The sequence below is a fragment of the Hippopotamus amphibius genome, chromosome 8, assembly GCF_030028045.1.
Source record: "Hippopotamus amphibius kiboko isolate mHipAmp2 chromosome 8, mHipAmp2.hap2, whole genome shotgun sequence".
Lineage (NCBI taxonomy): Eukaryota > Metazoa > Chordata > Mammalia > Artiodactyla > Hippopotamidae > Hippopotamus > Hippopotamus amphibius.
In genome coordinates, this window is record NC_080193.1 from 36,271,232 (window position 1) to 36,285,943 (window position 14,712).

At 56.5% G+C, this 14,712-nt stretch overlaps 1 protein-coding gene across 9 annotated transcripts in view; it reads left to right on the top strand.

The window, feature by feature from the left end:
- GLI2 (GLI family zinc finger 2) overlaps positions 1-14,712 on the top strand; it is a 247,689-nt gene that overhangs the window by 203,378 nt on the left and 29,599 nt on the right. For 8 of the 9 annotated variants that reach the window (XM_057745248.1, XM_057745247.1, XM_057745250.1 and 5 more), the window contains 2 exons: positions 4,525-4,727; positions 8,121-8,306. In XM_057745248.1, the coding sequence (XP_057601231.1) occupies positions 4,525-4,727; positions 8,121-8,306 (389 nt within the window). Of the gene's footprint in view, positions 1-4,524; positions 4,728-7,632; positions 7,761-8,120; positions 8,307-14,712 lie in introns of those variants that run through there. The other variant, XM_057745255.1, reaches the window with a different exon arrangement.

Below are 14,712 nucleotides of genomic sequence, written 5' to 3' on the forward strand. Positions count from 1 at the left end.
AGAACCACAGTCATCAAGAGCACCCCCTTCTATGCCCGGGGACAGGGCACAGCCCAGTCACATACTCAGGTACAGACCCGCCTGGATTGGTTGTGGTTCCAGTACTTGCTTTCTGAGTGAACTTGAGCAAGGGACCTAGCCTTTCTGAGAGTGTTCTCATCTGTAAAATGGACATAAGGTACCTACTTTGTGAATTTTTTATTTAGATTAGTAAAAGAAATACATGCATGTGACCCCACGGCAGCTGGCACCCAGTCTCGAGGAAATGCCTGGTCAGGGCACAGCTAAGTGGTGCTGTGCAGAGGGGATACCCAGGGAGCCTTCCCAGAAGAGGTGTCTAGACTGTTATCTGTAGCTGTGTGGGCTGATGGGCCTGTTGTCTTGGGTCCTGGGTACCCAGGTCAGCAGATGCTCAACACCCCAAGTTGGCTTGTGGCTGAGAAGGGAAGGGACTTAATGCTCGTTAACCTCCAACCACGTGCCCAGCGCTGGTCATTGTGTACCGTCTGGTGCAGCACCAGAGAGGGGCAGCCTCCCGGCCGCGGCCACCCGGCTACGTGGGAAGGCTCAGGGCTGGCCCTGCCCCGCTGCTTCTGGGCCCCGACCGGGTTCCCCCAGGCAGCCTCCAGCACCCAGTCCGGCTCTGCATTGCCAGGACTCACGGTTGCTTCTGTCTCCCCCGGGAGGCTCTGTTGGCCCAGACCTCACTCCCAGGCCTGGCTCCAGCAGCCCTTCCCCGGCACTGGGACCGCAGGGGGTGTTCTGCGCACCCTTTCGTCAGCTCTGCCGTGAGCTGGCCCCCCTCACGCCCATCCCCTGTTGAATCTGCTTTGGGGTAGAGCCGTGGCCTCTCTGCGCTTCCTTCCCTGTCACGCCAAGGGGACAGGGAGTCCTTGGCACTGTTCCCTGTTGGGGCAGGGAGAGCCTGGGCTGCGGACAGCGCCATCCTGGGCGTGAGGCCAGCCTGGGTTGAATCCCAGCTGCGTCTCTGGCCACATGGTGTGGGGGCTGGGGGATGACTTCCGTCTCTGGACCCAGAGCCCTCATGGGTAAAGTACAGTTGTTGGTGCCAGAATTTTCACGTCTCCTCCCAGTGGCCGTCCGGCCCCTGCTTCCGTCACTGCTGTTCTGAGGTCGACAAGGCATCCCTGCAGGGAGGGGAGGGCCTGGAAGAACCTCAGGCTCCTCCCTGTTTCCTTAGTGAAGAATGTGATGGGAAGGGGGTGACAGAGGTCCCCCTCCTCCAAAGGTTGGTAACAGAGGTGTATAGACAAAGGTCCCAGCTCCTCAGTGGGGGGACGCAGGCCCCACCTGCCACCTCCGGGCTTAACTGCTGAGGCCGCACTGGATTCCAGCCCCACCAGGCAGCCCCGCGGTGGGGTGCATGCTGCCATGACGAGACCCCCAGCAGCCTCCTGCTTGGCTGGTGGGCTGGGAGTCCCCTTGCACAGACCCGGGGCTGCCATGTGCCCTCCACGTGTTCCTTTAAATCCCCGTGTAATCACCGGCCTGTCTTGTGGGGCCTCAGCAGTGGGCCGTGCACCCCACACGGTGACTAGGGAGGCCTGGCCAGGCCACTTAGGGCCACCAGCTTCGGTAACGCCAGGCTGCCCTGCCTTCGACCCTGGCCAGCGTCCTGTGGGCCCTGGAACCTGCCCTGCCTTGAGTGTCCGGGGAAGACCAAGGCTCTGAGGGCAGGAGACGCATCACTTACTCCTCTCCCCTGGACACATGGCCTCCGCGGCCCAAAGCAGAGCCATCTCTTTCGTCCCTGGCACTCAGTGCCGTTTCCTCGCAGGCGGCCTGATCTCTAAGGGTGGCTTGTGAGTGAGGACAGCTGGAGTCTATGAGTGATGGTGGAGGCTCCCTTCTGCCATGCTCAGTGCCTGGTTCACAGATGTGTCTCCGTCACTGGCTCTGGAGATACCTCTGAACACCTGCGGGATGCCAGTTGCCTGCCAGGTGCTCGATGCAGCGGTGCCTGGGACACGCCTGCCCTGCTCCCTGGTTACCTGGGAAACACACCTGTGCACCTAAGACGGGAGCCATGCTCCCTGGGCGGAGCAGAGACCTCATGCCAGGGAAAGGGGCTTCAGGGAGAGCACCACCAACTGGGGTCCCTTGACCCAAGCTTTCAGGAAGGAGAAGGACCTGCCCTGACAAGGTATGGGGTGCGGGTAGGCCAAGAATTGGCATGGGCAAAAGCGCCACAGCGTGGAAGTGCCCTGGCAGGTTCATTGGATCTGCACATCCATCGCAATTACATCTGCAAAAGCTCGAAAATAACGTAGCAGAATGCATACACCCAGACCGGTAGAGCAGCCTCCGAGGGGGGAGTTTGTGTAACCCAGATGTTAAGACATCTGGATGTCACCTGTTTGGGTCCTGGTTTGCACTGTGTTGTAAGCACAGTTTGCGTGCACTGTTGCACATAATCAGTAATTGCTCTGATGTGCTCCAGCCCACGGACAAGTCATGCCCTCTCTGAAGTAACCAGTTCTCACGGCTCCTTTTCACACATCCGATGTCAAGGTTTTGAGGGCTTCCCAGGCATGTCTGGATTTTGCCCTCAAAGTGTGGTACTAATGCTATAATAACAGCTCTCACTTATTGACTGGTGGCTGTGTGTCAGGCACCGTTTGGGGGAACGTTTGTCCTCAAGGCAACCCTAGGAAATGGGCACGGTTGTTATCCCCATCCTACAGATGAGGAAACTGAGGTTTGGTGAGGTTAAATTACTTGCTCAGCATGACTGAGCTGATGAAGGCTGACATTCTTTTTTTTTAATTTTTATTGAAATATCGTTCATTTATAATGTTCTGTTGGTTTCAGGTGTACAGCAAAATGACTCAGTTATACATATATGTATTCTGTTTTTAGATTCTTTTCCATTATAGGTTATTACAAGATACTGAGTATAGCTCCCTGTGCTGTACAGTAGGTCCTTGTTGTGTATGTATTTTATATATAGTCGTGTGTACCTGTTAATCCCAAGCTCCTAATTTATCCCTCCCCCGACCTTTCCCCTTTGGTAACCATAAGTTTGTTTTTTATGTCCATGAGTCTATTTCTATTTTGTAAATAAGTTTATTTGTATCATTTTTTTTAGACTTTACATATAAATGATATCATATGGTATTTGTCTTTCTCAGTCTGACCTCACTTAGTATGATAATCTCCAGGTCCATTCATGTTGCTGCACATGGCAAGATTTCATTCTTTTTTTTATGGCTGAGTAATATTCCATTGTATATATGCACCACATCTTCTTTACCCATTCATTAGTCGCCGGACATTCATGTTGCTTTCATGCCTTGGCTGTTGTGAATAGTGCTGCTGTGCACGTTGGGGTGCATGTATCTTTTCAACGTAGTGTTTCCTCTGGATACATGCCCAGGAGTGGGATCACTAAATCATACGGTAACTCTGTTTTTAGTTTTTTTAAGGAACCTCTGTACTGTTCTCCATGGTGGCTGAGATTCTAATGCAGGTCGGTCTGATTCGAACACATATTCTTTGCACTGTGTCAGGTCACAGGGAGGCCCCTATTTTCTGAAAAATCGAAAATGAAATCTTGGTAGATTTGGTTCCCACTGACTTTGTTGCGCTCTCATAGCAGCATCCCCCAGTCTGACTTTTCTGTAATATGGGCAAGTTTTAGAGTAAATGACCTCAAAACACCCCTGTAGCTAACATGCTAACAGCTGCTCGGAGGCCCCCGAGAGCAGGCCTGTCTTTTTGTTGTGTGGAACAGGCACCTCCTAGAGGGCTGACCATGGAAATGGGACACTGCCACATCAGCCCCAGCCTGGGGGACCGCAACAGGAGCACGTCCGATTGTCAGTGGGTATCAGAGAAGGGAGACTCAGGGAACATCAGGAGTTCCATGTAAGGAGAGCTAGAATCATATTCCAGAATTTTCGTGATGGCTCAGCGTTTCCTCACTCTCCCTGAATCCTGATCTTTACCGCTGACCCCGTGGCTGAGAGCTTCACTGCAGGAATTGTCCCACGGAAGCCCCAGATTCTCCACCTTTCAGGGCCTCTCCTGACTCGTCTTTTTCTCAATTCTCTTAGGAAGATGAGCTCCTTGCATCTTCCCCCTGGTGTTACTATTTTCACGGTCTGTTTTTCATACCTGTTGGTAGGATGCGTGCATTTGTCCGTTTAACAAAGACTTACTTGTTAACACATCCGGCCCTGAGCAGGCACTGGGGGAGCAGTGTGACAACTCCCACAGGTGTGTGGCCTGCCAAGCTCGTGGTCCAGCAAATCCAGCCCTGTGTGTACAGAATTCCATCACCAACATGAGACAGGCGGGTGGGCAGTCGCACCAGCCCCAGGAGCTTTCCACCTGCCTTTACTGGCTAATGTATGAGAGTTGAGATTCTATAGGAAGGGTGACCAGGGGATATTGGCACATAAAAGTGTGGGCACCCGTTCGGTTCTGCTGCTTGGTGAGGTTCCCTGGCTCCCCTCTTGGGCGGGTCACACCTTCTTAGAATGTTCCCATTTGTCTCTGCAGGCCTCCCGCCCTGAGTGGCAGCCCGGTCATCTCCGATATCTCATTGATCCGGCTTTCTCCACACCCTGCCGGCCCTGGGGAGTCCCCCTTCAACACCCCCCACCCGTACGTGAGCCCCCACATGGAGCATTACCTCCGCGCCATGCACGGCAGCCCCACGCACCCAGCCATCTCTGCAGCCAGGGGCCTCAGCCCTGCAGACGGTGAGTAGGGAGGGCCTGGGATGCTGACTCTAAGACTGTGCATTCCTCAGCCGTGTCCGTGGGATGGTCCACGGGCTGGCCTTCCTCCCCACCAGCCCTCTCAACAGGTCTTTCAATAAACGGATGGTCAAAGCCAAGAGCACCGGGATGCATTGGTGTGTGTGCTCATTAAAGAGCACATAAACACCCTTTGGCATGCAAATTACATAATAAGAATGCAAAGGTCCGTTTATTCATGGAGGTCCTATCTTGGGTGAGAATTGCTTAATTGCAAGATGCCAAAGTGTGCAGAAGTGGGTGTTAAGTAGAGCAGGTATTGTATCGGGGTGTCTCAGGACGGCCCCCCCCAGCCCCCACCGGAGCAGAAGGAAGACAGAGCCCAGCTGGTTTCTGCCTGCATGTCTCGCAGGTCAGCACATGGCCTCTAAATGGCATCCCAGCCTCCAGGCTCCAGGGGTGACCCCCGGTGCCCCATGTCCCTCTTCAGAGGATGCTGAACGGCCAAGCTCAGAGACAGATGGCAACCCTGTTTAATTCATTTGAGGCAGAAAAAGGCAGAGTCACAAAGAGAAGCCAGGCAGGTGAGTGGCTGAAGCCGCGGGAGATGAAGACGGCTGGCCAGGATGCGGCCATTTGGAAATGGCCCTTCGGGGATGGACCCAGCACTGAGCTCTGTGTGGGTCCCCCGAGTGGCCACGACCGATCCGGGATGCTCTGAAGGGTTGTGCTGCCTCCACATGGAGCCGCTGTCTCCTGGGACATGGACCCGAGCTCCTCCAGCCTCTCCTGGGGATGCAGGCCAGGGTCCAAGTACTGCTCCTGCCTTGAAGTTCACACTTGGTGCAGTGGGTGGAATGGTGTCCCCAGGAAGATAGGTCCATGTCCTAATCCCTAAACCTGAGAGCGTTGCCTTATGTGGGAAAAGGGCCTCTGCAGATGTGTTTAAGGTGGGGATTCTGAGTGAAGAGATCATCTTGGATTATCCACGTGGGCCTTAAATCCAATGACACATGTCCTTCTAAGGGACATATAGATAAGAAGACAATGCAAAGATGGGAGTGATGTAGCCATGAGCCTGAAAGCTGGCAACTCCCAGAAGCTGGAAGAAGCAAGGAACAGGTTTTCCCCTAAAGCCTCCAGGGGGATGGCCTTGCTGACACCTTCATTTTGGACTTCTGGCCTTGAGAACTGTGGGAGAATAAAAATCTGTTTTCGCAGCAGTTAGCAACAAGCCTGTACTAACTTGTTACTGCAGTCTGAGGAAACTAATACGCACGGTGACGGGGCCTGGGTCACAGAGGGCCCTGAGAGATGTCTGTAGGAGGGACAGGGAACAGAGTGCCCTCCTGGAGAGCTTGTGAGTCCCAGACACTGTGATCTCTGCCGGCAGCAGTGTAACCCACGAAGGGTTGCGTGGTGAGACAGGGCTGCCCTTGAAGCAGAGGCTCCCTGTGGACAGAGCCCTGATTTTATGCCTGATTCCCGAATACCAGCTCCTATCACACCCGCTTGGCCCGGCCCCAGACCTTGAGACAGCAGGGAGGGGTTCTGTACTCCAGGGGACTCGGCTAATTTGCATGGCCCTGACCCCTGCAGGGGGTGCACCAGAGACCCTGAGGCCTCGCTGTCCCAGACGAAACTCCCAAGTGAGTAGAGACAGCCTGACAGGTTCATGCAGCCACCGTGCCAGCTGGAAAGTTCATCAGTGCTCTGAGGCAGGGTCTGCCGGACTGGACCGGACCATGTGTGTGTGCTGAGAACAGTGGGCACTCCAGGGAAGGCTTCAGGGAGGAGGTGACTAGCAAGAAGGTGGGGGGGGGGACATTTCAGGCACAGACCAGGCAGGCAGTGGGGCTGCAGGCCAGGGCTCTCCCTGGAGGATACAGCAGGAGAGGGAGAGGAGGAGGAGGAAGAGGAGGGTGACTGCTTCCATGGATGGGCTGCTTCTCTACCCAGCACGTGTGCATCTTCTTTGACATCTGCCAAGACTAATAGCAGAGAGGCTGTGGGTTAGGAACCTGGGCTCTGGATTCAGAGTCCCTGCTGTGCAGCCTTGGGTAGCATCTTTAACTCTTTAAGTGCCAGAGTCCTCATCTGCTAAGGGGATCAGCTTATGGTGCGGTGATGCTAGTGAAACCAGAGAACGGATGTGGTCCCCTCAGCCCTGTGACTGTACCCACCCCGCGAACGCCCACCATGACATTGGCTGATGCTATCATTTTTAAAAGTAATTTGATAGATAGCTAGTGGGAAGCTGCTGCATCACACAGGGAGATCAACTCGATGATTGGTGATGACCTAGAGGGGTGGGATAGGGAGGGTGTGAGGGAGTCGTGGGAGGGAGGGGACATGGGGATATGTGAATACATATGGCTGATTCACTTTGTTGTACAGCAGAAACTGGCACAACAGTGTAAAGCTATTATACTCCAATAAAGAGCTAAAAAAAAAGAGAGAGAGAGGAAGAGTAGGGAGAATCATCAAGTTATGAAGTGTAGATACACCTATTTTTTTTACTGTATTATAATTTTTATACCTATTCTCACTACAAATTACTACTCTTTTAATATCCCAGGGAGACTTTCTGAGTAGCATTGAGAATATTTATAAGCTTGAGTTTGAGCACTGTTTTTACATTTAAAAGAAAATAAAATCTTTTTACCATGAAAAACTAAATAAATAAAAGCAATTTGAGTGGCAGGTATTATTGCCCCCATTTTACAGATGGAAAACTGAGCCAGCTCAGAGAGGTGGCACTTTCTTAATTTTGCATGCCTGGTAAAAGTCAGGACTGCCAAGGGGTGTGTTTGGTTTCCGAGCCCCGCTTTAATTAACACCACACCCCTGAGTGCCAGGCCCCCTCAAGATACTCTAAAGTTCATCCTCCCGACCTCCTTGCTGAGCCCCGGGCAGGGCTGAGTGTGGGCTTGAAGGCAGACCACCCGCCCAGGTTCTGCAGCTGCGGAACAGGCGAGGAGCTTTATCTGGCCAGGCGGGCGAGCACTCGCCTGCAATCCCGCTTTGAGTGCTGAGGTGAGTCTGACTTGGCGCCCAGCTGTCTGGACACCCTGGCACCTCAGATTGCATCTTCTTTTTCCTTTGGAGGTTCTGCTGGACCCCGGAGCACTGGGTGTCTGCGGGGCCTGGATGGGGAGGAGGAAGCAGTTGTTTATGGCTCTGAGGGAGCGGAGGAATGTGGAGGCTGGGATCTGGCCGCCCCATCAGCGTCTGCTCAGGGCCGACCTGGGACAGCGGGGGAGGGGGACCCAGGGACGCCGGGGGGCGGAGGAGGGCTGGAGGGCCCTGAGGGGCCTCCTCAGGCCAGGTGTGTGTTTCTCTTCTTTTTGGCCAGAATTCTGACAGTTTCTCTCTCTCCCTTCCTCCTGCCCACAGTGGCCCATGAGCACCTTAAGGAGCGGGGGCTCTTTGGCCTCCCCGCTTCAGGCACCAACCCCTCAGACTATTACCACCAGATGACCCTCATGGCGGGTGCCCCCGCGCCATATGGGGACCTGCTGATGCAGAGTGGGGGTGCAGCCAGTGCTCCCCATCTCCACGACTACCTCAATCCAGTGGACGGTGAGTGCTGGGCCCGGGTGGGGGTGGGGCGGGGACAGGGGCTGATGGGGGGAGGAGCCCGATGGAGGGGTCTGGGGTTTCCCCCGTCCCAGCCATGACTGCTGTCCGTGGGGGACAATGCACAAATGCTTAGTGAGTCACACGGGCCAGGAAGTGTTGTGGGAATTGCAGACACTCCCGGGAACAAGAGGGACTCATCTCTGCCTTCATGGAACTTACACCTTACTGGGGAGAGGCAAACAATTCAGAAATGGGGTGAGGGGAAGATCCCGCATGCTGTGTGGCCAAAAATTAAGAAAGGAAGAAAAGAAAGAAGAAATGGGGTAAGGAGCTCTGGGTGGATGGGGGTGCCATCTCGAATGAGGAAATCCTCACTGAGAAGATGATATTCGAGCCAAGAATTGAAAGAGGTGAGCCATGCAGAAATAAGCTGAAAGTGTGATACAGGTAAGAGAGACAGCCAGTGCAAAGGCCCTGAGGCTGCAGTGGGCCTGCTGGGATCAAGAAAAGCCCAGGAGGCCAGTGTGCCCAGGGAGTGAAGAGGCAGTAGGGTTGGGGCTAGAGTTCTGGGGCTGGCTGTGCCGGCCGGTCAGGGCTTGGTGAAACTTTGGCTTTCACACGGAGTGAGATGGGGCCCCGTGGAGGGGGTCAGACAGAGGAGGAAGGAGACCTGACTTATTCTTCAAAGGAACCCCATGCTGGCTGCTGGTTGGAGAATAGATTTGGGGCAGGGTGCAAGCACAGAGTCCAGCTGGCGGAGGTGGGGAGAGGCGGTCATGTTTTGGATAGATTTTGAAAGAAGAGCCACAAGATTTGTTCGCGAATCGGATATGGAGTTAGGGAGGAAGAAGGGCCCTGAGGACAGCAGCGGGGCCTCGGGCCTGAGCCGTTGGAGGGGGCAATTGTCAGTAAGTGAGCCGGGAGGCTGCAGGCCCGCTTGTTTGGGGGCGGCAGGGGGCGGGGCGGGGGCAGATCGGGTGTTCTGGGGAGATGCGGTGCGTGGTGCCCAGGAGAGGCCAAGACCCCCTCCCACCCCCAGCCATCCTCACAGCTGCTTTCACAGTGGCACCTGGCCCTGACCATGAGCCCCTGGGGTCAGATGGAGTCCCCTGTGGGGAGAAAGTGGAGGCGGGGGGGAAGCTAAGGGCATCTCTCCTCCTCCCCAGTCAGCATGGCTCCACCTGCTGGTCCTGGAGCTCAGCCCAGAGACACCCAGGGGTTCAGGCCAGGCAGTGGGACTGGAAGCCGCAGCCAGGGGCCGGCAGGTGGCTCCTGCAGATTTGTCCTCCTCAAGTCCTTTTTCACTCCTTGATGGCAGGGAGCAGACAGAGGCCTACAGAGAGACCTGCCGGGCTGCAGGCAGTCCTATTGGGCCAGGCAGGGCTGCAAGACTCGGGGAGGGCGGCAGTCCTGCGTCCCTCGGCCCCCTCCCATCCCCCAGTCCTCTGCCCTGGGCTTCCTGTCCACACCAGCCACTGCAACGCCACCTTATTGGCTGGAGCAAAGCCAAGCCCAGCCCTTACTTCCTAAGGCCTGGCTCAGATCTCACCTCCTCCAGGAAGTCCCTCTGGATGCCCCCCCGCCCCCTTTCCTTGTTACCGACCAGGGTTCTTGGCTTCCTTAATCAACAGAAATTGATAAGAGGCCAGACGAGAAATTCAGGCAAGGCTTTACTGGGACCCCTGCTGCTGCAGTGGGGAGCAAGAACCAATAACAGGTTCCCTTGCCCGAGGTGGGGTGAGCTGGTTCCTTACATGGGGGGAGGGTAGGGGTGTGTCCAGAAGTCGGCTGCAGGGGTCGCTTAGGTGGTCTGCCCACCCCTTTGGTGGTGCTGTGGTCAGGGATCATGGCAGTACAGGCCTTTGCTCCTGGCTCTTCAGAAGTGGCAGTGGGTTTCTTTTGGTTTTTTTCATCTTGTATCTTATAACGTGTCCGTAATGTGCCCCAACTGCACATGTGTGCAGTTATTTTCAGTCCCTTATAGTTTCTTTGTATTTTTTTGCTCAAGGAGATGTTTGTCCAGGGGCAAACACTGCAGCAAAGGGCCCCAGGCCCCTCCTGTCTCATCCTCTCTCTGCCCCGCTCACCTCACTTACAGGAGCCACCTCCCGTGGGCCCTAAGCCCCCCTCCCCCGGCTGTGTGCCCTGCCCCACCCCACGCCGGCTCTGTGGTCTCGTCCCGTGTCACCCTCGGCCTGCCCTGAAGGGAACCCACAGCACGACCAAGGGGTGCCACCGGAATCTGGGCCCTGGGTCTGCCGCCCCGCCGAAACTCCCCTGATGTTTCGTCCAGGTCGGCACAGGGCGTAGGGGTGCGGTGAGGCCTGCCGGCCCCCTGAGCGCGTGAATCTATGTGCTTTTCTCTCTCCTCCCCTTCACGGCCCTACAGGGGCCCCCGCAGGGAGTGGGAGGGCTCTGGGGAGGTCGTGTGCACTTGTTACTCATCACATTTAGAAACCAGATGACAGCGACAATACAGGGCATGAAGGTCGCCGCCCTTGTCCCAATGTGAGATTCCCCCAAGCGATGTCCGCCTTCCAAGGGCGCGGGGTGGTGGTGCCAGGCCAGCCGGGCAGACACAGAGACGCCATGGCCGGGGGGTCTGGTCAGACAGGTGTCCCCAGAGGGCGGGAGCGGTGCACATGCCACGTCAGCGCACGTGAGCACCTGCTGTGTGCACGTGTGAGACCATCTGAGTGAGGTCTGCCTGTGTCCCGTGCCTTTACACACACTCCCCGTGTGACTCCCCTGAGCCCCCTCCCGAGGCCGGAATTCCTGTCCCTGCTGCAAGATGAGCTCCCTGGGCTTCCCAGCATCTAGGGGCTTGTCCAGGCCCCCCGCCTGTCAGCTGCATCGCCCGCTCGTCCTCAGGCACACTGCCTCCAGGCAGCACAGCACATCTGCCTGGCCCGCAAGCCATGGCCTCACCCAGCAGAGCAGCTGGGCTGGAGCCGGGGTGCTGGCAGGCGTGGTGGTGCTGCGGGCAGGTCTAGGCCACGCCTGCCTGAGCGTCCTTGCTGGGACAGCTGGTGCTGCTGGGACCCGACGGGGTCTGGACAGCGATACCCAGCCCTGTGTGCTGTGGGTGAATGTGGCTCAGTGCTGGGCATACAGTAGGCGCTCCATGAATGCTACTCCCGATCTCTTTCTACCAGGAGCCTTTCCCTCTTTCAAATCTCCCACCTTCTGCAGGGCTCTGTCTCCCGACTGTTGGCACCACTGTCCACCTTGTGTTTGGGCCCCGAGTCACAGCTCCTCCTGGACACCTTTTCCTCACCCACCAAGCCCAGCCCACATCGTCAGCCCACCCCTTGCAGCCCACCCTACCCACCCACCACCAAGAAGCCCACCCCACCCGCCCACCCTATCCAGCCCCACCCACCAGCCCACCCCAGACCTGCCAAGTCTGCCTTCTCAGTCCCCCTCCCCCCGCCCGCCGGCCGTCCGGTCCTGTACCAGCCCCCAGCACTGCCTCGCAGCTCAGCTTCCCTTCTGCCTCCGTGGATCATGTATCCCCCCTCCCCTCCCATCACCTTCAGGGTAAAACCCAGACTTTACCACGTGGCCTGAGCGGCCTTCCCTCCCGCCTGTCTGGCCCCACCTGCACACTGCACCGCACCCCCCGCCTTGTCTGCAGGCCCCCCGCACAACTCCCTGTGCTCCTGCGCCCCTGTGCGCATCCCTGCAGGCTGGCCTGGCTCCATCCCACACTGGGTCCCAGGACTCAGGTCAGTTGGCACGTCTCCTGAGACACCACCCACATCAGCTGCCCTTGGGCCCTACACCTCCCTCCGCCCTCCTGTGGTCCCAAGGCACCCCAGCTGTAACTGGCTGACACTTCTGTCTCCACAAACCTGGAGCCCCTCAGGTCCAGGAGCACAGCTGCCAAGGAGCAGGGCTCTGTGTTTGTGGGGCGAGGGAGGGAGCAGCAGTCCCAAAAGTACCTGGGGTAGAAAGATGCAAACTAATCGGGAAGAAACTGTGCGGCCACCAGCCGTCGGCCTGCGGGGAGCCTGGAAGGGGACACGGCAGCTTTGTTCTGGGGCAGCTCAGCGTTTGGCAGTGTCTGGGGCTGAGCATCTGCGACAAGGGTTGGGGCGCGGAGGGGTGAGGAGGTGAGCTCACCAGTGGGCGTGGGAGCTGCCCTGTTGAACTCAGCACACCCACCACCATCCTCTCCCTGCCTCCGTCTTGAGGGTGTGATGGGCTTTAGGGCACAGAGGGGAGCAGCACTGCCTGCAGCCTTGGCCTGAATGCACACTTTGGTTTCTCAGGCTGAGGCGGGTTGGGGGGAGATTTTCCTTAACCCTGGTGGGTTTTGGGAACAGATGATTTCTCTGCCTTTGTTCCTTATCAGTTATGTCCAAGGAAGTCAGACTGAAGTCCAGAGTGATTTCCTATATTTGTTGTTACACAGTTTTTTCCAAACCAGTTTCAATCAGAACTTTTGCTTCTGCTTTTTAAAGTTTTAGGCATTTCTGTGCAGCTCCAATACCTACGTGTCCCCCGAGAGAGCCGGGCGCAAGCCTGTGCCCAGCTGAGGCCAGACCTGCCTCGGGGCAGGGGGAGGGGTCCCCGGCCCCTCCCCTCCTGTGAACCGTGGGAACCTGGAAAGCCCGCCTGCCCCAGTGTTTTTGGCTGATCCCAGCTGCACGGGTCTGGGGAGGCACGCTCCAGGGAAACTTCTGTCCACCCCGTGGAGGTGTGAGTGGATCTTCCAATCAAGTTTCTTTGTGCTCAGACTCTCACAGAGGGAAGTGTGCAGGCCAGGGGCCCGGGCAGTGAGGCTCAAGGGATCACCTGTGAGTGAACGGGCCCTGAGGCGCTGAGGACATGTGTGTTCACGTGAGAAAGCTGCCCAGAAACATGACGGTGACGTGTAAGCTGTCTGCAGCTGCAGGGGCCTGAGAGCTTGTAGAGAGCTGGAGAGACTGTGTGTGTGTGTGTGTGTGTGTGTGTGTGTGTGTGTGTGTGTGCGCGCGCGCGCGTGCACGTGCTTGTCTCTCTCTTTCTCTCTCTTTCACACACACACACACACACACACACACACCATACCCCCACCACACACACACAAACCCCACACACACTACACACACACACTCGCTCTCCTCATTCATTCTGAGGGTGTTTATTGAGCAGCTGCTATGCGCTAGGCATGGCACCAGGTGCTAGGGACATAGCATGCCAAGCCCCACCCTTGTGGTGCTCCCCATCCAGGGGGGCTGCTCTGTGGGAAGAGAGCTTTTTAGAGGCATGGAGTGTCAAGGTGGGGCATGGAGACCAGGTCCGCCCGGCTGTGAGGAGTCCTGGGGAGAGGGTGCCAGGAAGGCCACCCAGGTCCACGTCAGCAGGGAGTGTCCCCAGCCCAGCCATCGGCAAACCACCCGCAGTTTTACCTTAACCAAGGGCCAGCTGCACAATAACTTATTTAATATTATATTTTAATGGACTCACCTTAAAATAGAATGTTATGTCTCTTTTCTGAAATGGGAAACCTGATAATATCTGATGATGTCTCCGTCTGTGTCTCTGCCAAGCCTAAGGTGGTCTCCTTTGGGTCGTGTGTGTGTCCTGCTCTGAGGGAAATGCCACAGCCTTAGCAGCGAGGCTGGAGGTGGAGGGGGCTCTGGCAGGTGCTTGTTGAATGGAAGAGCCAAGCCCTCCATACCCCGCCCCGCCCCGAGCACAGGGCCAGGCTGTGGGGACAAGGGGCATCTCCCGAGGAGGCCCTCCCTCCCGCCCTCTGCCGGGAGCCTCCTGGCCTCGAGGTGCTCGATGAAGGCCCCTTGCCCCGTTCTTTAAGGAGGCGGATTTATCGCCGGAAGAGTGAGGAGTGATGCGGCTTTGGGAGGTAATAGATAACCAGTCAGGGAATCCAAGGTTATCATTCTGCCTAGTGGTTCTCTAGAGAGCGGGGAAGTCACTGGTTGTCATCAGGGCCCTAAAATGGAATTCCTCGTGTGGTGCTGCTGAGTGCTGGTGATTTAGCAGCGGACCGGCAGCAGCCGCAACCCCGCCTCCCCCACTCCCACCACATTGAGAAGATTGAAATGTTTCCGATTGAAATGTTGTGTGTTTACAGCCCATATTTCCTCCGAGCTGTATATTTTATTGTCATATTGACACTAATTTGACTCGGATGTCACCTCCGTTCTGACGCCTGTTTTTTATGCTGCTTGCAGGTCCGGGGGGTGGTGTTCAGAAACCAATTACATTGATCACACCACAGAGAGGCAGGGGAGCTGATGGAGGGGCTGCCAGAGGCCCTGTTCGGGGTGGGGAGTCCACGCCCAACCTGCCGACAGGAGGGAAACCAGGAACAGGGTGTTAAGGGCAGGCTTGGGCTGAATGGAGTGTTCGGGTCATCTGGTAGACCTGCAGTCTCGCAAGATAGGCATTATGAAGT